General features: G+C 42.6%; 4 protein-coding genes across 7 annotated transcripts; 2 read left to right on the top strand and 2 right to left on the bottom strand.

Moving 5' to 3' along the window:
* The first annotated feature begins 122 nt into the window (after positions 1–122).
* nsa2 (NSA2 ribosome biogenesis homolog (S. cerevisiae)) lies at positions 123–15,760 on the top strand. 2 transcript variants are annotated; one of them, XM_081704673.1, is made up of 6 exons: positions 123–281; positions 1,619–1,806; positions 2,205–2,355; positions 13,605–13,784; positions 14,086–14,278; positions 15,212–15,760. In XM_081704673.1, exons 1-6 carry the CDS (start codon positions 279–281, stop codon positions 15,277–15,279), a joined length of 783 nt encoding a protein of 260 aa, XP_081560799.1. In that variant the 5' UTR covers positions 123–278; the 3' UTR covers positions 15,280–15,760. The 2 variants fall into 2 exon arrangements, with proteins under 2 accessions (XP_081560799.1, XP_081560798.1); XM_081704672.1 differs by lacking the exons at positions 13,605–13,784; positions 14,086–14,278; positions 15,212–15,760 and adding exons at positions 2,534–2,713; positions 3,019–3,211; positions 4,145–4,673.
* LOC118240079 (torsin-1B-like) lies at positions 6,022–10,628 on the bottom strand. Its single transcript, XM_081704674.1, has 5 exons — positions 10,584–10,628; positions 9,544–9,809; positions 9,231–9,406; positions 8,401–8,528; positions 6,022–7,987 (listed from the first exon to the last, which is right to left on the bottom strand). Exons 2-5 carry the CDS (start codon positions 9,727–9,729, stop codon positions 7,740–7,742), a joined length of 738 nt encoding a protein of 245 aa, XP_081560800.1. The 5' UTR covers positions 9,730–9,809; positions 10,584–10,628; the 3' UTR covers positions 6,022–7,739.
* Positions 15,761–17,383: 1,623 nt separating the features above from the next.
* LOC145652884 (torsin-1A-like) lies at positions 17,384–22,108 on the bottom strand. 3 transcript variants are annotated; one of them, XM_081704668.1, is made up of 5 exons: positions 21,629–22,108; positions 20,589–20,854; positions 20,276–20,451; positions 19,446–19,573; positions 17,384–19,037 (listed from the first exon to the last, which is right to left on the bottom strand). In XM_081704668.1, the coding sequence occupies exons 2-5, from the start codon at positions 20,772–20,774 to the stop codon at positions 18,817–18,819; spliced, it is 711 nt and encodes a 236-aa protein (XP_081560794.1). In that variant the 5' UTR covers positions 20,775–20,854; positions 21,629–22,108; the 3' UTR covers positions 17,384–18,816. The 3 variants fall into 3 exon arrangements, with proteins under 3 accessions (XP_081560794.1, XP_081560792.1, XP_081560793.1); XM_081704666.1 differs by having other exon boundaries at positions 21,375–22,107; XM_081704667.1 differs by lacking the exon at positions 21,629–22,108 and adding an exon at positions 21,113–21,364.
* Positions 22,109–24,631: 2,523 nt separating this feature from the next.
* Positions 24,632–26,798, top strand: LOC145652885 (ribosome biogenesis protein NSA2 homolog). Its single transcript, XM_081704675.1, has 3 exons — positions 24,632–24,826; positions 25,132–25,324; positions 26,258–26,798. Exons 1-3 carry the CDS (start codon positions 24,749–24,751, stop codon positions 26,323–26,325), a joined length of 339 nt encoding a protein of 112 aa, XP_081560801.1. The 5' UTR covers positions 24,632–24,748; the 3' UTR covers positions 26,326–26,798.
* Positions 26,799–27,184: the final 386 nt, after the last annotated feature.

Consider the following 27,184-nt stretch of genomic DNA (forward strand, 5'->3'; position numbering starts at 1 on the left):
AAAAAAAACTGTGAATAATAAAAATATTGAAATTACTTATTTTATGAGAACGGATCCTGTGTATATGATTTTAAAAAATCTTCCTGTCCTGTTCTGCAGACGCATGCACACGGACGACTTTGGACTGCGAACTTCCTTTCAGCCCCGGGCTGTGGGAACATAACATCGAAACCCCCACGCCTCACAGAAAATAAGCCCTGAAACCCCCTTTTTATAACAACAGGAATCCATTCATTGAGCATTTCTACATTTTAAACACGTGAACACCGTCTCCCAAAATGGTAAGGAGCCAACGAGTGTCTTCGTTTTACGAACAGCGACAGAACCTTGTTGTTGTATGCTAACAGGTAGCACATGCGGTAGCGTCACGGCATGGCGGACACTGGCTACTGAGTACTGGATGCTCCCAGCTTGGCTAACGGTCCTGAAAGGCGTATACGGTCTTATACTGGCTACTGAGTACTGGATGCTCCCAGCTTGGCTAACGGTCCTGAAAGGCGTATACGGTCTTATACTGGCTACTGAGTACTGGATGCTCCCAGCTTGGCTAACGGTCCTGAAAGGCGTATACGGTCTTGTACTGGCTACTGAGTACTGGATGCTCCCAGCTTGGCTAACGGTCCTGAAAGGCGTATACGGTCTTATACTGGCTACTGAGTACTGGATGCTCCCAGCTTGGCTAACGGTCCTGAAAGGCGTATACGGTCTTATACTGGCTACTGAGTACTGGATGCTCCCAGCTTGGCTAACGGTCCTGAAAGGCGTATACGGTCTTGTACTGGCTACTGAGTACTGGATGCTCCCAGCTTGGCTAACGGTCCTGAAAGGCGTATACGGTCTTATACTGGCTACTGAGTACTGGATGCTCCCAGCTTGGCTAACGGTCCTGAAAGGCGTATACGGTCTTATACTGGCTACTGAGTACTGGATGCTCCCAGCTTGGCTAACGGTCCTGAAAGGCGTATACGGTCTTATACTGGCTACTGAGTACTGGATGCTCCCAGCTTGGCTAACGGTCCTGAAAGGCGTATACGGTCTTATACTGGCTACTGAGTACTGGAAGCTCCCTTGGTCTTGCAGTTTTAATGGAGGTATTCGTTTGTGAATATTTAGATCAGTTGATGACGGTTTAACAAAGATGGTTAATATGTTCATGATGAACAAGTGAATGGGTTGCATTTTCCACATTTATGAATAATTGAGAAGCTGATTAGTGAGGCCACAGACTCAGTAAAGGCGGTATGATCTTGGGGATTTTAGTTTATACTTTTGAGTACCTGTATTCATATAAAGATCTAAAGATCTTAACGCTGCGAACAGCTCTAATGTTGTTTTGTCATATGTTGGACTTTGTGCGCGTTCGGTAGTCTTCACTGTGTATATGGTCAGTAGAGTGAAGCGTGTTTGGTAGTCTTCACTGTGTATATGGTCGGTATAGTGAAGCGTGTTCGGTAGTCTTCACTGTGTATATGGTTGGTATAGTGACGCGTGTTCCGTAGTCTTCACTGTGTATATAATCGGTATAGTGACGCGTGTTCGGTAGTCTTCACTGTGTATATGGTCAGTATAGTAACGCGTGTTCGGTAGTCTTCACTGTGTTTTTGGATGTTTTCCACAGCCACAGAACGAGCACATTGAGCTACACCGTAAGCGCCATGGTTACCGGCTCGACCACCATGAGAGGAAGAGGAAGAAGGAGAGTCGTGAGGCGCATGAGCGCTCACACAAAGCCAAGAAGCTGATTGGCCTGAAAGCCAAGCTCTACCACAAACAGAGGCACGCCGAGAAGATCCAGATGAAGAAAACGTAAGTGCGTGCTGCCGCAGCTGTAGCGGTTTCTGGCACAGGTGCCATAGAAACATGAGAAATGGAGCAGGCAAAGCATAAAAAGCCTGGGGACCTTGTTTCAGCATCTAACAGTGAACCTGAAGTGCTGGGATGTGATTGGTTAGGAAGGTTTAGAACATTGCTAGACTGTTTGGGACAGGACGGGTCTTTTTTTAGTATACATATAATCAGATGAACAGAGTTACATTAGAATGCATGTGTTTGGGAATGTTGGGTCTGTGTTCCCTGCATAATGGTGGGGAATGTCTGGTCATCTGTACACTACACTGTGTAGAACACTTCTCCCTTCACATGACAGTAAGGGCAGCAATAGTGTGTGTGTGTAATGCTGATGCAGGTTTTCTGTGTGTTTGTAGCATTAAGATGCACGAACAGAGAAGAACCAAACAGAAAGACGACGACAAGACCCCAGATGGAGCTGTGCCAGCATACCTGCTGGACAGAGAGGGCCAATCACGTGCCAAGGTTCTCTCCAACATGATCAAACAGAAGAGGAAGGAAAAGGCTGTAAGTCCTGTCCAATCGCATGATTACCAAGAAACCTTTTGCCCAATCAGGGTCTTGCATTCAAATAGAATCCAAACTATTTACTATTGCTGTGGTTTTTCAGATCTGTGCCTAGCCTCGTTCATATCTGATTATCTAGCCCTAACAATTAGAGTGCTTGCTTTTGATTGGGTATTAGGGGAAGTGGGAGGTGCCCGTACCAAAGGTGCGTGCTCAGGGCGAGACGGAGGTGCTGAAGGTGGTTTGCACGGGGAAGAGGCAGAAGAAGGCCTGGAAGAGGATGGTCACCAAAGTCTGCTTCGTCGGAGATGGCTTCACGCGCAAACCGCCCAAATACGAGCGCTTCATCAGACCCATGGTGAGGCAGAGCATGCTCACGGGATGGGGGGGGGGGGGGGGATCTATTCGACTTAAAATGTCTAACACAGCTTCACTTAAACCAGAGTGGTTCCCGCTGAGGAGGGTTTTCTGCTCTAGCGCACATGCTTTTTCTCATCGGCACTCTTCTCCACTTAAAATTGCGTGTGCTGAACTAAGGGGTCAGGGGTTAGGTTTTAGGGGTTAGGGATTTGCGTTTAGGGTTTAGGGTTAACCTGTTCAGCATCTGTAAGGGAGTAGTAGGGATTTAATGTGCTGCTGCTCGCCTCCTCTCTCGGCCTTTAGGGTTTGAGGTTCAAGAAGGCACACGTCACTCACCCTGAGCTGAAGGCCACATTCTGCCTGCCCATTCTGGGCGTGAAAAAGAACCCCTCCTCCCCTCTCTACACCACCCTCGGGGTCATCACCAAGGGAACGGTCATCGAGGTCAACGTCAGCGAGCTTGGCCTGGTCACCCAGGGCGGCAAAGTCATCTGGGGTGAGTGAGTGACTTGTTACGCACACACACGAACACACACACGGGCTCAAATGTTCCTGGTTTTCCATGCTGACTTGGTCAGGTGTGATGACAAAATGGACAGTCAGAGGAGTCAACTGCTGAGTGGATTCGGATTCAGGGACCAGGCTTGACTTCTGAAGGTCTCTGAGCAAAGGAGCAGTAATGCAGTCTCTGCAGAGTTTAGTTCCAGCCCTGATCTGAGCTAAACGTTTAGTCCTGTCAGAAGACCATGTTGATCTGGATGAACCCCAAGGGAAGGGCTAGTAATGTTGTTGAGTGCTACCCAGAAGTAGAAGGGTGTAGCAAAAACTACAAAGTAAAGTAGTAATTGTGTCAAAAGTCTCATATGCAAAGTATGTTTCGTCTGATTGGCTGGAGTGTTGAGGATCACCTGAGCTTTTCATTGAACTTTTTTTCACTGAGATGATGTCAGTCCAGGGGCAGTGTCCTGTGATGTTGCATTGAGAGTTACTGATGGTGTAGATCAGAGGTGTTCAATAGCTCCCCGTCCTCAAGGTCCAGGACCTATAGGGTTTCCACCCTCCCTAGGAGTCAGTGTTTCAACAAAGTGCCCAAACACATACGTTGATCAATTACAAGGGATTACAGAATCCAGGACTGAATTTGGATTTGAGGTCCGCGTTTGAATACCACTGGAATTAAAATATTAAAAAACTAGTTTGGCTCAAAAAAGTAAATCTGGCTAACCATGGGCATCAGTCAGCTGGATTTCAGTCGTCTGGGTGTCAGTGCCGGATGTCAGCGGGGCTTCATGTTTGGACTGACATAAAACAAGTAACAACCTAAATAGTACAGCAAATATGTTTTTAAAAAAAACAATGAAAAAGTATTCAGAAAGACATACAGAGTGTGTGCTGGTAACATGCTGGTGTACCTTTGTGCCTGTTCCAGGGAAATACGCCCAGGTGACAAACAACCCGGAGAACGATGGCTGTATTAACGCAGTGCTGCTGGTATAACAGAACTCTGCACCACCTAATGTACTGATCACAGCCTTGGGCCAGACCACACAGAATATCGGCATTCCCATCCAGCATACGGAAGCCCTGCACTCCTGGACCTGAGTTGGGATACTTTGGAACTTGGGATTTTGTGTGTGTGTGTGTGTGTGTGTGTGTGTGTGTGTGTTGGATGGATGGATGGATGGATGGATGGATGGATAACACGTCCGTGGGTGGATGGATGAATGGATGGATAACACAAACGTTATCAGTGTTTTAGAGCTGTGGGTCCTGAAACACACTGTTTAGTGTTTCTCCTGCAGTGGCTGCCTGGTTCAGCCTGCCGTCTGTCTGAAGCAGGGCAGACACTAAACCCTGCAGGACGGGCCTGAGAGACCCTGGGCTTTACACCGGTGTGTGCGCGCGCGTCAGTTTAAAACAGCAGCGGGTTCAATAAAACACGTTTTCACCGGGTGGGATTCATGCGTCTGTCCAGTTTCAGCCTGCTGCTTTCTGCCGGGAATCCAGAACTAACGACACATTTAAGCAGGAGTTGGGGATGTACATTAAGATTTTTATACAATCATTAAAAATAATAAGCCCAAATTTGACGAGGTAATTCACTAAAGCCAATATGAGTGGCTGAGACATAGCAAGTAATTACGATGTAGAGAATTTACGATGTTATAATTTAATATTATAATATTCGTTTAATGTTTTCAAGGTTTCATTAATGATCACTTATGAAACAATGTAATATGAAAACAGCAATATAATAAATATAAAAGCCTTTAGATCTTTAGGTTGAATCTTCGTTCATAAATCTTAAATACATAAAATAAACACCAAGTTGATTATTTTCCACTGGCAAAGATATTAAAGGATGTTGGTGCTGGACGTCAGTGCTGCCTGTCAGTCGTATGTGTCAGTGCTGGACGTCAGTGCTGCCTGTCAGTCGTCTGTGCTGCCTGTCAGTCGTATGCATCAGTGCTGCCCGTCAGTCGTCTGGACGTCAGTGCTGCCCGTCAGTCGTCTGGGCATCGGTGGGGCTTCTTTCATCGCTGCCCATTTTTGGGCCTTTGATGTTTTCACTCCCTTTAATTTGTGTAACAACCCAAATAATCCAGCAAAGATGTAAAACGAAAGAATGAAAAAGTATAAATATCACCCAGCAAATGGTGAAAATAAAAATAAAAGGCTGAGAAGTAGAGAGAAAACAATTATGCATGGTTAGCGAGAGCTGGCAACCGTGCTCTGTAAAGTTCTGACCGCATGGAATCTTCAATAAATCTCCATTTAAGGCCAATACATGTTATGTAGTATAAGTGGAGCTGGGCAGAGGATTTAGGTGGCTGGACTGTAACCTTCACATATTTAGTGGAGGTAAGAAAATGAACACACATTTGGGATTAAATGACACATCATGAGTTACATAAGTGAAACTAGTGACCCACACCAACACAAGTAGGATGTGTTATAGTGAAACTGGTGACCCACACCAACACTAGTAGGATGTGTTATAGTGAAACTAGTGACCCACACCAACACTAGTAGGATGTGTTATAGTGAAACTAGTGATCCTCATCGATCACTGATTTTCAAAGCACGAGCCAACAAACTGTTATTCTACAGCTGCGATTCTTGGTCTCTTCTCTTGGTCTCTTCATGCTTCAGTTGACCTCGTCAGTCCAACCCACAGTGCTGCTAATTTGGGCTTTATCAACCGTACACCAAATCCATCTGTTTGGTGTCCAACATTTCCTTTATTAGCTTGGTGCTAGGGCTACTAGGCTAGTGTAGCTAACAAGTAGTGTAAATCATTACAATCAAAACTCCATATACTTCCTTCCATTGATATAAAACTGTAATTAAATTTTTTAATAATTTTGTAAGATACCAGGAACTCAAAGAAAGTGATTCCTGTAACAGGACAGTGCGGGGAGATCAAACAGAGCAATACAGGTAGTAGATTTGCAAATGATGGTGATTTATTTTATGGTGATTTATTTTCCCAAAAGTCCAGTGACAGGCACATGATACCATAAGCAGACAAAGAATAAATAGCATTTCAAAGAAAACTACCAAAGGAAGGAAATAAAATCAGTCAACAACAACAACAACAAAACAAATAAATGTAACTCCATGTGCATTCCAATTGCACCAGTATATCAGCACGTATCTACTGGCTACCTCCACACCTCTGCCTAAACCCACTTCTTATATATACTGTTCGTCCCATGGACCAGACCATTTCTGGTACTTAAATTATGAAGTTCATAACATTTCCTCCCTATTGTTCAAAATAAAAGCTTATTTAAAACAGTTTCCCATTATCCAAAATGTCCTTATTAAAATAAAAAAACATATCCAAACACAGAGGATTTTGTCCTCCCCTTTTTACTTGGAAAATCCCCTCATCACCCTTACGACAGCTGGATAAAACAGGTAGTTGTACTCTTTGGACTCAAACTCCCTTTACCTTATTACAATAAACATATATACACACATATTCATTAATTTAGCAATTCCCTCTATAGATGGCCACCCTGAAAAATGTAAGACAACTACATGTACTGGCTGCATTATCACTGTGCTGTTTGTCAGCATGGAACGAGCGTGAGTCCTGTTACATGTCCATTACAGCTAAGATTATAGCTTTCACCTCTTCTGTGTAGTTGTGCATTTTTACAGAAAATCATACAAAGTCAGATTGTGTCCTAAACCACAATGTTAAGTCTGTGTAACATTACTTAACAGGACACATCAGATTTGGGAGAATTGCTTAGATTAACCTCATAAATCCAGTCCCAAACAAATTGGACAGTAAACATGGCTTCACTAATCCACAAAAAGAAAATTGTGCAAATTGGATTTTTTTTTTTTTTTTTTTTTTGCAAACCATTCCTTTAAAAAGGTTGGCACTTAAATTTACAGGAAGACCATAAATGTTTTTGGGATTAAATGGACACTTGACTTAAATGCTTGGAGTTGCCCATATAAATCAGTGTTTAGTACGAGTAGTGTGAGTCCACCCTAAATAATTTAAAATCATTTTCATAAAACCAGTTTTTGACAACTTTCATAAAAGAAAAATGATCATTACAAACTGCAGTGATTTGAGCATCACCTCTGCATGGGAAAATGCCATGCAGGCAACTTTTACTAGATTCTTTTGCAGTGCTACCAGAAAACAAATGTCAGTGAGTTTCCATCATTTGGTCCATGGTTGATCTTCATTTAATGATCATTGGTTGAAATCACATAACAATGTATCTGCTGAGGTGATGACTCAGAACCCTGGTTCATAAAATTATATAAAGATTTATAAAAAGTAAAGATCCTCCTTAAAAACGGAGTTAGGCACGCCCAGTGAATCCACTTTTAAAAGAGAAGGCTCGTTGTGCCCTTTCACCTGATTTGAAAGCTATTCCTGCCACTCCATCTAAACACAAGTGACTCCGTCAAAATAGTCCACAACCCCTCGAGGACAGCAGTAGTGTTAGAAGTATATTTGGGGGCTGCATTTTAGGGGAAAGTGGCGCATCTCAGTCGATGTAGAAGTTCAGCCGGCTGGAGATCACCTTGCAGCCCTGCACGGAGAAGACACGCTCGTCCTTGGGGAAGTAGTTCATGTCCCGCGCCATGTGGTCCACCACGGCAGCGTCGGGGGTGAGGCCTTTGGCAGCCATCTCTGCCAGGCCACACTGAACCACGTGCTTGAACTCCAGCGGCAGGAAAGGCACAAAGAAGTCCACCAAGTTCTTATCTATTAAATTGGAGTGCCAGAGACCACCTAGATAGATAGATAGATAGATAGATAGATAGATAGATAGATAGATAGATAGATAGATAGATAGATAGATAGATAGATAGATAGATAGATAGATAGATAGATAGATAGATAGATAGATAGATAGATAGATAGATGAGCAATAAATGGAGAAAAATGGCTTAATAGAAGGGGAAAGGAAAGAGTGTAAGACGCTTATAGATTCACATGCATCGTACACTTCTATTGTGATACAGTTTTAACTTTGAACTCTTTCACATTATACACAAAGTACACCCAGAGAATTTCCACAGTCAACATCACAGGAATTTCTCTCATAAGACAAGTTCCTTTGGAGATGGAGAAGGGGCTGATGACCGTTACACACGCCTGCTACTCACTGTCCTTACTGACCATTACATGTGCCTGATACTCACTGTTCTTGTTGTTGAAGACAGAAAGGGACAGAGCCATCTCCAGATCCTTCAGCTTGATCTCCTCTCGTTCTCTTCCCGACGTCCAGAAATCCAGAGCCACATGCACAATCTCCTCACCTCCGGCATTACTATGGTGAAACACGCACGAACACACAGAGTAAGAGACTGAGACACACTACCAGTGTGTTGGTGATTTGTAAGGCTGATGACCTCATCCCTAGTTCAGTAGAAAGGTGATACCCAAATATATGCTAAATTTACAGCATTTAGCCAACATTTTTTCCCAAATGAACACAGTTTGAGCAACAGAGGGTTAAGGACCTTGCTCTGGGGCCCAATGGTGACAACTTGGTTGGGCTTGGACCGGCAACCTTCTGATCGCTAGTCAAGTACCGTAACCACTGAGCTATCACTGCCCCCCTAAACATTCATTCCATGGGGTTCTACAGTTCCAAGAGTGTAGATCGATACCTTTGAGAGTGTGTGTGTGTGTGTGTGTGTGTGTGTGTGTGTGTGTGTGTGTGTGTGTGTATAAAGGGGTGGGACTTTAAATGGAAATGCTGAACATGAGGGACCACTCAGTTATAAACAGATATGCTGTACAGATTAGCATGAGGAACAGGTTAGGAAACACCTGATCATACAACTGCACATGTGAAACCCTCTTATCCTTCTAAATGCCAATATAAAATATTCAAGATTTTTCTGAAAAACAAACAACATGCAAATGACAGTACAGCATACCACTAATCTCAATGTCAACACAGGTCTGGAATGTTTCCTAATTTAACCTACCCTGCATTAATGTATTTCCCAGTGATACTACACACCTGAGGAAGATGAAGATGGCCTGTCTGTAGGACACTCCGTCCAGTCTCTCATAGAAGTCCAGATATGGTTTTATGCCATCAATCAGGCCGGGGTGCATCTTATCCATCTCATCAAATATGAACATGGAACGTGGGCAATTTGTCACATTGCCTTTTATCCATTGCTGCAATTGTGCCTGAGAAAGACAGCGCACGTAGACAGGGGCATTAGCATCTGCACTCACAGAAAGCAGAACAGTTATGAGTTTTATGTGTGGCAATGAATTCTTTTTGACAAAGCAGTTTGAGGATTAACTTTGATGGCACCGCCTACCTTGTATGTTTCTAAATGCACCTCATGGGGAAAGTGTTCCGTAGCTGTGAAGAGATGCACGAACCCACTGGCCATTCCTTTCTGGTAAATATTCTCCGCAATCAGTTGACTCACAAAGTTTTTCCCCGTGCCACTCCAGCCGTGCAGGGATAGAACTAGCGGTTTCTTGGGGTTCTCGCTGTTCATAAACCCAGTCACTGCTTTGAGGATGACCCGCGAAGCCAAGTGCTGGCCGAACAGCTTTTCCTCCAGGTCCTCCTGGAGACCTGCAAGAGAAGCAGAGAATTACTGCACAAACAGGTCGCGTGGGACAAGCACATAGAATTTCTGCACAAACAAGTCGCGCTGAAGACAATAAATGGATAAGACAGAAAACTGATTTTAGGGCACCAATGATTCGCTGGAAATCTTGAGATTGTCATGCGAGGCGCTAAATTGTTCGCATTTTGTTATGAACGGTGTAATAATGCATATTCACATACACATAACAAGAGGCCTTAATAACAGGCAAATCCACCTAATACCTTCGCTTTCACAAAATGTATCCTTAAAAGGCGAAGCAGCAGCTACAAATAAAGCAGTGATGAACCGAAACCTCTACAATGCTGTTTAGTTTAATGGCTGTGCAGCATCGGGAGCGTTAGCTAGCTGAAATCCAGAGGAACCTGAAACGAAAGTAAACTGAGTAGTTCAGGCAAGTGCAGCCACTGGCTCCCAGACGTAAAGCTCACTAATCGACACCAACGTGTTCGCATTCATAATCCCCGACTTGGAGGATTCGCTCACCGGTTGCGTTAAAACCGATCCAGTTGTCATCACACGTTTCAAATAAATAATTGTACAATTTCTTTCCTAAGGCGGCTGCGCCAAGTCCGGCAACAATGGTTGTAGAAATTGGTTCAAAAGCATGCACGACAACACTCGATATCAGTATAAAATGGAACAACGCTGAGAACGTTTCTTTCATTTTAAACTTAAGTCACAGGTGTATGTTTACATTTAATGAAACCATATAAACAACAGTGAGTGCCTTCAACTACCGGCACTTCCTGAAGATCTCGCTAGAGAGTGACGCGAGTTTCCTGCGACGCGCAGAAACAAGAACCGGGGTGGGATCAATGTTTCAGAGTTGAACAACAGTTATATGAATTGTTTAAATGTCCAGTTCGTGTGCCCGGAATGCCCAATAAATTCAAGCCACAACATCTCTAAATCCAGAACCTTCATTAGACCATAAATACCCAAATCATGCCATCTAACCCCGATCACTTTAGCCCTAAACATTCTTCAACGCCAGCAGCGCTTAGCTGATCTAACCGCAAGTAAAATGTTCCAACGTTTGGGTAAACATGTAACGTTAAAATACGCAGTGGTTAGCGAAATCTAAAAGGATAAAGGCCGACAGGCTTTCAATACGTAGGCTAGTCTACAGTGATCGGGCTACAAAGTTGTTTTTCTTTGATGCATGCATTGGAACATTGTCCTGCATAAAATCATGGTCTTTTTGAAAGATGCAGACTTTTCCCTGTACCACTGCTTTTAAAAAAAAAAAGCCCTCTAAAACTGGCAATAGGTTTGGGAGTTGATTTTGAGTCCATCTTCAACCCGAAAAGGTCCACCTAGTTCATCTTTAATAATACCAGTCCATAGCAATACTCCACCTCCACCTTGCTGGTGTCTGAGTCGAAGTGGAGCTCTGTGCCCATGCAGCTGATCCATCAAGAGTCACTCTTGTCTTATTGGTCCATAAAACCTTTGAAAAATCTGTCTTTAGATATTTCTTGGCCCAGTTTTGACATTTCACCTTATTCGTCTTGTTCACTGGTGGTCAGGTTTAGCCTTCCTTACCATGGCCATGTCTCTGAGTACTGAACAACTTGTATTTTTGGGCACTCCAAGTAGGTTGCAGTTCTGGAATATGATAGCACTGGAGCTTAATGGGTTCATGGTCACTTCACGTTTGATTCTTCTCAAATCTTTGACAGTTAATTTGCATCTTTTTTTCTCAACATGTTTCTTGTGACCCTGTTGACTATTTGCAACAAAGCACTTGATGGTTTTGTGATCATACCACAATATCATAGCAATTTTAAGAGTGCTGCATCCCTCTGAAAGACTTTTTGCAATTAACTTGTTTTTACAACAAACTAGTGACCCACAGTAACACAAGTAGGACGTGTTATAGTGAAACTAGTGACACACACCAACACTCGTAAAAAGTGCTCTACTGAAACTAGTGTGGCTAAACAACCTGACCAAATCAGAGAAATCATATTCCTCAGAAAATCCACAAGGGCAGCCACAGTATTCAATGGAAAGTCCAACACCCCCATCTGTCCTTTGTGGTACATCTACCAGCACATTTACATCTCCTGTTACGACCCCTTTTTGATGAGCTTCTCAGCAGAATTTCCATGAGTATGTGATGACACCAAAAGGACTACCTGCTTTTTTGGTTCCGTTATCAGAAAAATGTAATGTTTCGCCTGAAGCTGTTGTCAAGCAACCATTTCTAATGTTAGTGTATTATGATAGTTTTCTGTAGTTTCTCTATTCATGTACCCCAAGAAACATTAATTTTCAGTCTATGATTTTCAAAGCATGAGCCAGCAAACTGCGCATAAATTAAATCTTTTATTCTACAGCTGCGATTCTTGGTCTCTTCATACTTCAGTTGACCTCGTCAGTCCAACCCACAGTGCTGCTCACACAATTTAATAATTTTTTACTTGCTAGTTTAATTTGGGCTTTATCAACTGTACACCAAATGCACTTGTTTGGTGTCCGATGTTTCCTTCCTTAGCTTGAGGCTGGGGCTACTAGGCTAGTGTAGCTAGCAAGTGGTGTAAATCATTTTAATCAAAACTCCCTATATTTATTTCCATTGATATTATAAAACTGTGATTTCATTTTAAAATAATTTTGTAAGATACCAGGAACTTAATAAAATTGATTCTAGATGTCCATTACTGATATGATTATAGCTTTCACCTCTTCTGTGTAGTTGTGTATTTTTACAGAAAATTATACAAAGTCAGACTGTGTCCTAAATCACAATGTTAAGTCTGTGTGACATTACTTAACAGGACACATCAGATTTGGGAGAATTGCTTAGATTAACTTCATAAATCCAGTCCCAAACAAAGGAAACATTGGATAGTAAACGTGGCCTCACTAATCCATAAACACAAAAAGAAAATTGTTTACATTGGATTTTTTGTGAACCACTCCTTTAAAAAGGTTGGCAGTTACATCTACAGGAAGTCCATAAATGTTTTGGGGATTAAATGGAGATCTGATTTAAATGCTTGGAGTTGCCCATATATATCAGTGTTTAGTGTGAGTAGATTTCACCAGTCCACCCTAAATGAATCAAAAGCATTTTCATAAAACCTGTTTTTGACAGTTATATATCACTTTCATACAACAAAAAACGATCATTACAAACTCTGCAGTGATTTGAGCATCGTCTCTGCATGGGAAAACGCCATGCAGGCAACTTTTACTAGATTCTTTTGCAGTGCTACCAGAAAACAAAAAGTGATGTAGGTGAGTCTCCATCATTTGGTCCATGGTTGATCTTCATTTAATGATCATTGGTTGGAATCACATGACAACGTATCTGTTGAGGTGATGACTCAGAGCCCTGGTTCATAAAATTATAAAAAGATTTCTAAAAAAATTAAAAAGGTCATCCCAAGTTGGCATGTATATTTGACACTATATGGCATTGTGTTGTATTTTCTATTTAGACACAAATTCTGCTAACACCGATGAAATGTTTAACAGCAGCAACAAAAAGACAATCTGGTCATCATCTCTGCATGACCATTCATTTCTCAAGGTCATTAAAAATAACTAATGTATTTTTAACTGTTTCACACTACCTGCAATTACTTACTGCACCTGGATCCTCCTTAAAAAGAAGGAGTTAGGCACGCACAGTCCTTCATGAATCCACTTTTAAAAGAGAAGGCTCGTTGTGCCCCTTCACCTGATTTGAAAGCTATTCCTTCCTCTCCATCTAACAATTAGAGTGCTTGCTTTTGATTGGGTATTAGGGGAAGTGGGAGGTGCCCGTACCAAAGGTGCGTGCTCAGGGCGAGACGGAGGTGCTGAAGGTGGTTCGCACGGGGAAGAGGCAGAAGAAGGCCTGGAAGAGGATGGTCACCAAAGTCTGCTTCGTCGGAGATGGCTTCACGCGCAAACCGCCCAAATACGAGCGCTTCATCAGACCCATGGTGAGGCAGAGCATGCTCACGGGATGGGGGGGGGGGAATCTATTCGACTTAAAATGTCTAACACAGCTTCACTTAAACCAGAGTGGTTCCCGCTGAGGAGGGTTTTCTGCTCTAGCGCACATGCTTTTTCTCATCGGCACTCTTCTCCACTTAAAATTGCGTGTGCTGAACTAAGGGGTCAGGGGTTAGGTTTTAGGGGTTAGGGATTTGCGTTTAGGGTTTAGGGTTAACCTGTTCAGCATCTGTAAGGGAGTAGTAGGGATTTAATGTGCTGCTGCTCGCCTCCTCTCTCGGCCTTTAGGGTTTGAGGTTCAAGAAGGCACACGTCACTCACCCTGAGCTGAAGGCCACATTCTGCCTGCCCATTCTGGGCGTGAAAAAGAACCCCTCCTCCCCTCTCTACACCACCCTCGGGGTCATCACCAAGGGAACGGTCATCGAGGTCAACGTCAGCGAGCTTGGCCTGGTCACCCAGGGCGGCAAAGTCATCTGGGGTGAGTGAGTGACTTGTTACGCACACACACGAACACACACACGGGCTCAAATGTTCCTGGTTTTCCATGCTGACTTGGTCAGGTGTGATGACAAAATGGACAGTCAGAGGAGTCAACTGCTGAGTGGATTCGGATTCAGGGACCAGGCTTGACTTCTGAAGGTCTCTGAGCGAAGGAGCAGTAATGCAGTCTCTGCAGAGTTTAGTTCCAGCCCTGATCTGAGCTAAACGTTTAGTCCTGTCAGAAGACCATGTTGATCTGGATGAACCCCAAGGGAAGGGCTAGTAATGTTGTTGAGTGCTACCCAGAAGTAGAAGGGTGTAGCAAAAACTACAAAGTAAAGTAGTAATTGTGTCAAAAGTCTCATATGCAAAGTATGTTTCGTCTGATTGGCTGGAGTGTTGAGGATCACCTGAGCTTTTCATTGAACTTTTTTTCACTGAGATGATGTCAGTCCAGGGGCAGTGTCCTGTGATGTTGCATTGAGAGTTACTGATGGTGTAGATCAGAGGTGTTCAATAGCTCCCCGTCCTCAAGGTCCAGGACCTATAGGGTTTCCACCCTCCCTAGGAGTCAGTGTTTCAACAAAGTGCCCAAACACATACGTTGATCAATTACAAGGGATTACAGAATCCAGGACTGAATTTGGATTTGAGGTCCGCGTTTGAATACCACTGGAATTAAAATATTAAAAAACTAGTTTGGCTCAAAAAAGTAAATCTGGCTAACCATGGGCATCAGTCAGCTGGATTTCAGTCGTCTGGGTGTCAGTGCCGGATGTCAGCGGGGCTTCATGTTTGGACTGACATAAAACAAGTAACAACCTAAATAGTACAGCAAATATGTTTTTAAAAAAAACAATGAAAAAGTATTCAGAAAGACATACAGAGTGTGTGCTGGTAACATGCTGGTGTACCTTTGTGCCTGTTCCAGGGAAATACGCCCAGGTGACAAACAACCCGGAGAACGATGGCTGTATTAACGCAGTGCTGCTGGTATAACAGAACTCTGCACCACCTAATGTACTGATCACAGCCTTGGGCCAGACCACACAGAATATCGGCATTCCCATCCAGCATACGGAAGCCCTGCACTCCTGGACCTGAGTTGGGATACTTTGGAACTTTGGATTTTGTGTGTGTGTGTGTGTGTGTGTGTGTGTGTGTGTGTGTGTGTGTGTGTGTGTGTGTTGGATGGATGGATGGATGGATGGATGGATGGATAACACGTCCGTGGGTGGATGGATGAATGGATGGATAACACAAACGTTATCAGTGTTTTAGAGCTGTGGGTCCTGAAACACACTGTTTAGTGTTTCTCCTGCAGTGGCTGCCTGGTTCAGCCTGCCGTCTGTCTGAAGCAGGGCAGACACTAAACCCTGCAGGACGGGCCTGAGAGACCCTGGGCTTTACACCGGTGTGTGCGCGCGCGTCAGTTTAAAACAGCAGCGGGTTCAATAAAACACGTTTTCACCGGGTGGGATTCATGCGTCTGTCCAGTTTCAGCCTGCTGCTTTCTGCCGGGAATCCAGAACTAACGACACATTTAAGCAGGAGTTGGGGATGTACATTAAGATTTTTATACAATCATTAAAAATAATAAGCCCAAATTTGACGAGGTAATTCACTAAAGCCAATATGAGTGGCTGAGACATAGCAAGTAATTACGATGTAGAGAATTTACGATGTTATAATTTAATATTATAATATTCGTTTAATGTTTTCAAGGTTTCATTAATGATCACTTATGAAACAATGTAATATGAAAACAGCAATATAATAAATATAAAAGCCTTTAGATCTTTAGGTTGAATCTTCGTTCATAAATCTTAAATACATAAAATAAACACCAAGTTGATTATTTTCCACTGGCAAAGATATTAAAGGATGTTGGTGCTGGACGTCAGTGCTGCCTGTCAGTCGTATGTGTCAGTGCTGGACGTCAGTGCTGCCTGTCAGTCGTCTGTGCTGCCTGTCAGTCGTATGCATCAGTGCTGCCCGTCAGTCGTCTGGACGTCAGTGCTGCCCGTCAGTCGTCTGGGCATCGGTGGGGCTTCTTTCATCGCTGCCCATTTTTGGGCCTTTGATGTTTTCACTCCCTTTAATTTGTGTAACAACCCAAATAATCCAGCAAAGATGTAAAACGAAAGAATGAAAAAGTATAAATATCACCCAGCAAATGGTGAAAATAAAAATAAAAGGCTGAGAAGTAGAGAGAAAACAATTATGCATGGTTAGCGACAGCTGGCAACCGTGCTCTGTAAAGTTCTGACCGCATGGAATCTTCAATAAATCTCCATTTAAGGCCAATACATGTTATGTAGTATAAGTGGAGCTGGGCAGAGGATTTAGGTGGCTGGACTGTAACCTTCACATATTTAGTGGAGGTAAGAAAATGAACACACATTTGGGATTAAATGACACATCATGAGTTACATAAGTGAAACTAGTGACCCACACCAACACAAGTAGGATGTGTTATAGTGAAACTGGTGACCCACACCAACACTAGTAGGATGTGTTATAGTGAAACTAGTGACCCACACCAACACTAGTAGGATGTGTTATAGTGAAACTAGTGATCCTCATCGATCACTGATTTTCAAAGCACGAGCCAACAAACTGTTATTCTACAGCTGCGATTCTTGGTCTCTTCTCTTGGTCTCTTCATGCTTCAGTTGACCTCGTCAGTCCAACCCACAGTGCTGCTAATTTGGGCTTTATCAACCGTACACCAAATCCATCTGTTTGGTGTCCAACATTTCCTTTATTAGCTTGGTGCTAGGGCTACTAGGCTAGTGTAGCTAACAAGTAGTGTAAATCATTACAATCAAAACTCCATATACTTCCTTCCATTGATATAAAACTGTAATTAAATTTTTTAATAATTTTGTAAGATACCAGGAACTCAAAGAAAGTGATTCCTGTAACAGGACAGTGCGGGGAGATCAAACAGAGCAATACAGGTAGTAGATTTGCAAATGATGGTGATTTATTTTCCCAAAAGTCCAGTGACAGGCACATGATACCATAAGCAGACAAAGAATAAATAGCATTTCAAAGAAAACTACCAAAGGAAGGAAATAAAATCAGTCAACAACAACAACAAAACAAATAAATGTAACTCCATGTGCATTCCAATTGCACCAGTATATCAGCACGTATCTACTGGCTACCTCCACACCTCTGCCTAAACCCACTTCTTATATATACTGTTCGTCCCATGGACCAGACCATTTCTGGTACTTAAATTATGAAGTTCATAACATTTCCTCCCTATTGTTCAAAATAAAAGCTTATTTAAAACAGTTTCCCATTATCCAAAATGTCCTTATTAAAATAAAAAAACATATCCAAACACAGAGGATTTTGTCCTCCCCTTTTTACTTGGAAAATCCCCTCATCACCCTTACGACAGCTGGATAAAACAGGTAGTTGTACTCTTTGGACTCAAACTCCCTTTACCTTATTACAATAAACATATATACACACATATTCATTAATTTAGCAATTCCCTCTATAGATGGCCACCCTGAAAAATGTAAGACAACTACATGTACTGGCTGCATTATCACTGTGCTGTTTGTCAGCATGGAACGAGCGTGAGTCCTGTTACATGTCCATTACAGCTAAGATTATAGCTTTCACCTCTTCTGTGTAGTTGTGCATTTTTACAGAAAATCATACAAAGTCAGATTGTGTCCTAAACCACAATGTTAAGTCTGTGTAACATTACTTAACAGGACACATCAGATTTGGGAGAATTGCTTAGATTAACCTCATAAATCCAGTCCCAAACAAATTGGACAGTAAACGTGGCTTCACTAATCCACAAAAAGAAAATTGTGCAAATTGGATTTTTTTTTTTTTTTTTTTTTTTTTTTTGCGAACCATTCCTTTAAAAAGGTTGGCACTTAAATTTACAGGAAGACCATAAATGTTTTTGGGATTAAATGGACACTTGACTTAAATGCTTGGAGTTGCCCATATAAATCAGTGTTTAGTACGAGTAGTGTGAGTCCACCCTAAATAATTTAAAATCATTTTCATAAAACCAGTTTTTGACAACTTTCATAAAAGAAAAATGATCATTACAAACTGCAGTGATTTGAGCATCACCTCTGCATGGGAAAATGCCATGCAGGCAACTTTTACTAGATTCTTTTGCAGTGCTACCAGAAAACAAATGTCAGTGAGTTTCCATCATTTGGTCCATGGTTGATCTTCATTTAATGATCATTGGTTGAAATCACATAACAATGTATCTGCTGAGGTGATGACTCAGAACCCTGGTTCATAAAATTATATAAAGATTTATAAAAAGTAAAGATCCTCCTTAAAAACAAGGAGTTAGGCACGCCCAGTGAATCCACTTTTAAAAGAGAAGGCTCGTTGTGCCCTTTCACCTGATTTGAAAGCTATTCCTGCCACTCCATATAAACACAAGTGACTCCGTCAAAATAGTCCACAACCCCTCGAGGACAGCAGTAGTGTTAGAAGTATATTTGGGGGCTGCATTTTAGGGGAAAGTGGCGCATCTCAGTCGATGTAGAAGTCCAGCCGGATGGAGATCACCTTGCAGCCGTGCAGGGAGAAGACACGCTCGTCCTTGGGGAAGTAGTTCATGTCCCGCGCCATGTGGTCCACCACGGCAGCGTCGGGGGTGAGGCCTTTGGCAGCCATCTCTGCCATGCCACACTGAACCACGTGCTTGAAGTCCAGCGGCAGGAAAGGCACAAAGAAGTCCACCAAGTTCTTATCTATTAAATTGGAGTGCCAGAGACCACATAGATAGATAGATAGATAGATAGATAGATAGATAGATAGATAGATAGATAGATAGATAGATAGATAGATAGATAGATAGATAGATAGATAGATAGATAGATGAGCAATAAATGGAGAAAAATGGCTTAATAGAAGGGGAAAGGAAAGAGTGTAAGACGCTTATAGATTCACATGCATCGTACACTTCTATTGTGATACAGTTTTAACTTTGAACTCTTTCACATTATACACAAAGTACACCCAGAGAATTTCCACAGTCAACATCACAGGAATTTCTCTCATAAGACAAGTTCCTTTGGAGATGGAGAAGGGGCTGATGACCGTTACACACGCCTGCTACTCACTGTCCTTACTGACCATTACATGTGCCTGATACTCACTGTTCTTGTTGTTGAAGACAGACAGGGACAGAGCCATCTCCAGATCCTTCAGCTCGATCTCCTCTCGTTCTCTTCCCGACGTCCAGAAATCCAGAGCCACATGCACAATCTCCTCAGCTCCGGCATTACTATGGTGAAACACGCACGAACACACAGAGTAAGAGACTGAGACACACTACCAGTGTGTTGGTGATTTGTAAGGCTGATGACCTCATCCCTAGTTCAGTAGAAAGGTGATACCCAAATATATGCTAAATTTACAGCATTTAGCCAACATTTTTTCCCAAATGAACACAGTTTGAGCAACTGAGGGTTAAGGACCTTGCTCTGGGGCCCAATGGTGACAACTTGGTTGGGCTTGGACCGGCAACCTTCTGATCGCTAGTCAAGTACCGTAACCACTGAGCTATCACTGCCCCCCTAAACATTCATTCCATGGGGTTCTACAGTTCCAAGAGTGTAGATCGATACCTTTGAGAGTGTGTGTGTGTGTGTGTGTGTGTGTGTGTGTGTGTGTGTGTGTGTGTGTGTATAAAGGGGTGGGACTTTAAATGGAAATGCTGAACATGAGGGACCACTCAGTTATAAACAGATATGCTGTACAGATTAGCATGAGGAACAGGTTAGGAAACACCTGATCATACAACTGCACATGTGAAACCCTCTTATCCTTCTAAATGCCAATATAAAATATTCAAGATTTTTCTGAAAAACAAACAACATGCAAATGACAGTACAGCATACCACTAATCTCAATGTCAACACAGGTCTGGAATGTTTCCTAATTTAACCTACCCTGCATTAATGTATTTCCCAGTGACACTACACACCTGAGGAAGATGAAGATGGCCTGTCTGTAGGACACTCCGTCCAGTCTCTCATAGAAGTCCAGATATGGTTTTATGCCATCAATCAGGCCGGGGCGCATCTTATCCATCCCATCAAATATGAACATGGAACGTGGGCAATTTGTCACATTGCCTTTTATCCATTGCTGCAATTGTGCCTGAGAAAGACAGCGCACGTAGACAGGGGCATTAGCATCTGCACTCACAGAAAGCAGAACAGTTATGAGTTTTATGTGTGGCAATGAATTATTTTTGACAAAGCAGTTTGAGGATTAACTTTGATGGCACCGCCTACCTTGTATGTTTCTAAATGCACCTCATGGGGAAAGTGTGCCGTAGCTGTGAAGAGATGCACGAACCCACTGGCCATTCCTTTCTGGTAAATATTCTCCGCAATCAGTTGACTCACAAAGTTTTTCCCCGTGCCAGTCCAGCCGTGCAGGGATAGAACTAGCGGTTTCTTGGGGTTCTCGCTGTTCATAAACCCAGTCACTGCTTTGAGGATGACCCGCGAAGCCACGTGCTGGCCGAACAGCTTTTCCTCCAGGTCCTCCTGGAGACCTGCAAGAGAAGCAGAGAATTACTGCACAAACAGGTCGCGTGGGACAAGCACATAGAATTTCTGCACAAACAAGTCGCGCTGAAGACAATAAATGGATAAGACAGAAAACTGATTTTAGGGCACCAATGATTCGCTGGAAATCTTGAGATTGTCATGCGAGGCGCTAAATTGTTCGCATTTTGTTATGAACGGTGTAATAATGCATATTCACATACACATAACAAGAGGCCTTAATAACAGGCAAATCCACCTAATACCTTCGCTTTCACAAAATGTATCCTTAAAAGGCGAAGCAGCAGCTACAAATAAAGCAGTGATGAACCGAAACCTCTACAATGCTGTTTAGTTTAATGGCTGTGCAGCATCGGGAGCGTTAGCTAGCTGAAATCCAGAGGAACCTGAAACGAAAGTAAACTGAGTAGTTCAGGCAAGTGCAGCCACTGGCTCCCAGACGTAAAGCTCACTAATCGACACCAACGTGTTCGCATTCATAATCCCCGACTTGGAGGATTCGCTCACCGGTTGCGTTAAAACCGATCCAGTTGTCATCACACGTTTCAAATAAATAATTGTACAATTTCTTTCCTAAGGCGGATGTGCCAAGTCCGGCAACAATGGTTGTAGAAATTGGTTCAAAAGCATGCACGACAACACTCGATATCAGTATAAAATGGAACAACGCTGAGAACGTTTCTTTCATTTTAAACTTAAGTCACAGGTGTATGTTTACATTTAATGAAACCATATAAACAACAGTGAGTGGCTTCAACTACCGGCACTTCCTGAAGATCTCGCTAGAGAGTGACGCGAGTTTCCTGCGACGCGCAGAAACAAGAACCGGGGTGGGATCAATGTTTCAGAGTTGAACAACAGTTATATGAATTGTTTAAATGTCCAGTTCGTGTGCCCGGAATGCCCAATAAATTCAAGCCACAACATCTCTAAATCCAGAACCTTCATTAGACCATAAATACCCAAATCATGCCATCTAACCCCGATCACTTTAGCCCTAAACATTCTTCAACGCCAGCAGCGCTTAGCTGATCTAACCGCAAGTAAAATGTTCCAACGTTTGGGTAAACATGTAACGTTAAAATACGCAGTGGTTAGCGAAATCTAAAAGGATAAAGGCCGACAGGCTTTCAATACGTAGGCTAGTCTACAGTGATCGGGCTACAAAGTTGTTTTTCTTTGATGCATGCATTGGAACATTGTCCTGCATAAAATCATGGTCTTTTTGAAAGATGCAGACTTTTCCCTGTACCACTGCTTTTAAAAAAAAGCCCTCTAAAACTGGCAATAGGTTTGGGAGTTGATTTTGAGTCCATCTTCAACCCGAAAAGGTCCACCTAGTTCATCTTTAATAATACCAGTCCATAGCAATACTCCACCTCCACCTTGCTGGTGTCTGAGTCGAAGTGGAGCTCTGTGCCCATGCAGCTGATCCATCAAGAGTCACTCTTGTCTTATTGGTCCATAAAACCTTTGAAAAATCTGTCTTTAGATATTTCTTGGCCCAGTTTTGACATTTCACCTTATTTGTCTTGTTCACTGGTGGTCAGGTTTAGCCTTCCTTACCATGGCCATGTCTCTGAGTACTGAACAACTTGTATTTTTGGGCACTCCAAGTAGGTTGCAGTTCTGGAATATGATAGCACTGGAGCTTAATGGGTTCATGGTCACTTCACGTTTGATTCTTCTCAAATCTTTGACAGTTAATTTGCATCTTTTTTTCTCAACATGTTTCTTGTGACCCTGTTGACTATTTGCAACAAAGCACTTGATGGTTTTGTGATCATACCACAATATCATAGCAATTTTAAGAGTGCTGCATCCCTCTGAAAGACTTTTTGCAATTAACTTGTTTTTACAACAAACTAGTGACCCACAGTAACACAAGTAGGACGTGTTATAGTGAAACTAGTGACACACACCAACACTCGTAAAAAGTGCTCTACTGAAACTAGTGTGGCTAAACAACCTGACCAAATCAGAGAAATCATATTCCTCAGAAAATCCACAAGGGCAGCCACAGTATTCAATGGAAAGTCCAACACCCCCATCTGTCCTTTGTGGTACATCTACCAGCACATTTACATCTCCTGTTACGACCCCTTTTTGATGAGCTTCTCAGCAGAATTTCCATGAGTATGTGATGACACCAAAAGGACTACCTGCTTTTTTGGTTCCGTTATCAGAAAAATGTAATGTTTCGCCTGAAGCTGTTGTCAAGCAACCATTTCTAATGTTAGTGTATTATGATAGTTTTCTGTAGTTTCTCTATTCATGTACCCCAAGAAACATTAATTTTCAGTCTATGATTTTCAAAGCATGAGCCAGCAAACTGCGCATAAATTAAATCTTTTATTCTACAGCTGCGATTCTTGGTCTCTTCATACTTCAGTTGACCTCGTCAGTCCAACCCACAGTGCTGCTCACACAATTTAATAATTTTTTACTTGCTAGTTTAATTTGGGCTTTATCAACTGTACACCAAATGCACTTGTTTGGTGTCCGATGTTTCCTTCCTTAGCTTGAGGCTGGGGCTACTAGGCTAGTGTAGCTAGCAAGTGGTGTAAATCATTTTAATCAAAACTCCCTATATTTATTTCCATTGATATTATAAAACTGTGATTTCATTTTAAAATAATTTTGTAAGATACCAGGAACTTAATAAAATTGATTCTAGATGTCCATTACTGATATGATTATAGCTTTCACCTCTTCTGTGTAGTTGTGTATTTTTACAGAAAATCATACAAAGTCAGACTGTGTCCTAAATCACAATGTTAAGTCTGTGTGACATTACTTAACAGGACACATCAGATTTGGGAGAATTGCTTAGATTAACTTCATAAATCCAGTCCCAAACAAAGGAAACATTGGATAGTAAACGTGGCCTCACTAATCCATAAACACAAAAAGAAAATTGTTTACATTGGATTTTTTGTGAACCACTCCTTTAAAAAGGTTGGCAGTTACATCTACAGGAAGTCCATAAATGTTTTGGGGATTAAATGGAGATCTGATTTAAATGCTTGGAGTTGCCCATATATATCAGTGTTTAGTGTGAGTAGATTTCACCAGTCCACCCTAAATGAATCAAAAGCATTTTCATAAAACCTGTTTTTGACAGTTATATATCACTTTCATACAACAAAAAACGATCATTACAAACTCTGCAGTGATTTGAGCATCGTCTCTGCATGGGAAAACGCCATGCAGGCAACTTTTACTAGATTCTTTTGCAGTGCTACCAGAAAACAAAAAGTGATGTAGGTGAGTCTCCATCATTTGGTCCATGGTTGATCTTCATTTAATGATCATTGGTTGGAATCACATGACAACGTATCTGTTGAGGTGATGACTCAGAGCCCTGGTTCATAAAATTATAAAAAGATTTCTAAAAAAATTAAAAAGGTCATCCCAAGTTGGCATGTATATTTGACACTATATGGCATTGTGTTGTATTTTCTATTTAGACACAAATTCTGCTAACACCGATGAAATGTTTAACAGCAGCAACAAAAAGACAATCTGGTCATCATCTCTGCATGACCATTCATTTCTCAAGGTCATTAAAAATAACTAATGTATTTTTAACTGTTTCACACTACCTGCAATTACTTACTGCACCTGGATCCTCCTTAAAAAGAAGGAGTTAGGCACGCACAGTCCTTCATGAATCCACTTTTAAAAGAGAAGGCTCGTTGTGCCCCTTCACCTGATTTGAAAGCTATTCCTTCCTCTCCATCTAACAATTAGAGTGCTTGCTTTTGATTGGGTATTAGGGGAAGTGGGAGGTGCCCGTACCAAAGGTGCGTGCTCAGGGCGAGACGGAGGTGCTGAAGGTGGTTCGCACGGGGAAGAGGCAGAAGAAGGCCTGGAAGAGGATGGTCACCAAAGTCTGCTTCGTCGGAGATGGCTTCACGCGCAAACCGCCCAAATACGAGCGCTTCATCAGACCCATGGTGAGGCAGAGCATGCTCACGGGATGGGGGGGGGGGGGGGAATCTATTCGACTTAAAATGTCTAACACAGCTTCACTTAAACCAGAGTGGTTCCCGCTGAGGAGGGTTTTCTGCTCTAGCGCACATGCTTTTTCTCATCGGCACTCTTCTCCACTTAAAATTGCGTGTGCTGAACTAAGGGGTCAGGGGTTAGGTTTTAGGGGTTAGGGATTTGCGTTTAGGGTTTAGGGTTAACCTGTTCAGCATCTGTAAGGGAGTAGTAGGGATTTAATGTGCTGCTGCTCTCCTCCTCTCTCGGCCTTTAGGGTTTGAGGTTCAAGAAGGCACACGTCACTCACCCTGAGCTGAAGGCCACATTCTGCCTGCCCATTCTGGGCGTGAAAAAGAACCCCTCCTCCCCTCTCTACACCACCCTCGGGGTCATCACCAAGGGAACGGTCATCGAGGTCAACGTCAGCGAGCTTGGCCTGGTCACCCAGGGCGGCAAAGTCATCTGGGGTGAGTGAGTGACTTGTTACGCACACACACGAACACACACACGGGCTCAAATGTTCCTGGTTTTCCATGCTGACTTGGTCAGGTGTGATGACAAAATGGACAGTCAGAGGAGTCAACTGCTGAGTGGATTCGGATTCAGGGACCAGGCTTGACTTCTGAAGGTCTCTGAGCGAAGGAGCAGTAATGCAGTCTCTGCAGAGTTTAGTTCCAGCCCTGATCTGAGCTAAACGTTTAGTCCTGTCAGAAGACCATGTTGATCTGGATGAACCCCAAGGGAAGGGCTAGTAATGTTGTTGAGTGCTACCCAGAAGTAGAAGGGTGTAGCAAAAACTACAAAGTAAAGTAGTAATTGTGTCAAAAGTCTCATATGCAAAGTATGTTTCGTCTGATTGGCTGGAGTGTTGAGGATCACCTGAGCTTTTCATTGAACTTTTTTTCACTGAGATGATGTCAGTCCAGGGGCAGTGTCCTGTGATGTTGCATTGAGAGTTACTGATGGTGTAGATCAGAGGTGTTCAATAGCTCCCCGTCCTCAAGGTCCAGGACCTATAGGGTTTCCACCCTCCCTAGGAGTCAGTGTTTCAACAAAGTGCCCAAACACATACGTTGATCAATTACAAGGGATTACAGAATCCAGGACTGAATTTGGATTTGAGGTCCGCGTTTGAATACCACTGGAATTAAAATATTAAAAAACTAGTTTGGCTCAAAAAAGTAAATCTGGCTAACCATGGGCATCAGTCAGCTGGATTTCAGTCGTCTGGGTGTCAGTGCCGGATGTCAGCGGGGCTTCATGTTTGGACTGACATAAAACAAGTAACAACCTAAATAGTACAGCAAATATGTTTTTAAAAAAAACAATGAAAAAGTATTCAGAAAGACATACAGAGTGTGTGCTGGTAACATGCTGGTGTACCTTTGTGCCTGTTCCAGGGAAATACGCCCAGGTGACAAACAACCCGGAGAACGATGGCTGTATTAACGCAGTGCTGCTGGTATAACAGAACTCTGCACCACCTAATGTACTGATCACAGCCTTGGGCCAGACCACACAGAATATCGGCATTCCCATCCAGCATACGGAAGCCCTGCACTCCTGGACCTGAGTTGGGATACTTTGGAACTTGGGATTTTGTGTGTGTGTGTGTGTGTGTGTGTGTGTGTGTGTGTGTGTGTGTTGGATGGATGGATGGATGGATGGATGGATGGATGGATAACACGTCCGTGGGTGGATGGATGAATGGATGGATAACACAAACGTTATCAGTGTTTTAGAGCTGTGGGTCCTGAAACACACTGTTTAGTGTTTCTCCTGCAGTGGCTGCCTGGTTCAGCCTGCCGTCTGTCTGAAGCAGGGCAGACACTAAACCCTGCAGGACGGGCCTGAGAGACCCTGGGCTTTACACCGGTGTGTGCGCGCGCGTCAGTTTAAAACAGCAGCGGGTTCAATAAAACACGTTTTCACCGGGTGGGATTCATGCGTCTGTCCAGTTTCAGCCTGCTGCTTTCTGCCGGGAATCCAGAACTAACGACACATTTAAGCAGGAGTTGGGGATGTACATTAAGATTTTTATACAATCATTAAAAATAATAAGCCCAAATTTGACGAGGTAATTCACTAAAGCCAATATGAGTGGCTGAGACATAGCAAGTAATTACGATGTAGAGAATTTACGATGTTATAATTTAATATTATAATATTCGTTTAATGTTTTCAAGGTTTCATTAATGATCACTTATGAAACAATGTAATATGAAAACAGCAATATAATAAATATAAAAGCCTTTAGATCTTTAGGTTGAATCTTCGTTCATAAATCTTAAATACATAAAATAAACACCAAGTTGATTATTTTCCAC

Source organism: Electrophorus electricus, chromosome 21 (genome assembly GCF_041902795.1).
Source record: "Electrophorus electricus isolate QZ-2024a chromosome 21, ASM4190279v1, whole genome shotgun sequence".
In the NCBI taxonomy this organism is placed as follows: domain Eukaryota; kingdom Metazoa; phylum Chordata; class Actinopteri; order Gymnotiformes; family Gymnotidae; genus Electrophorus; species Electrophorus electricus.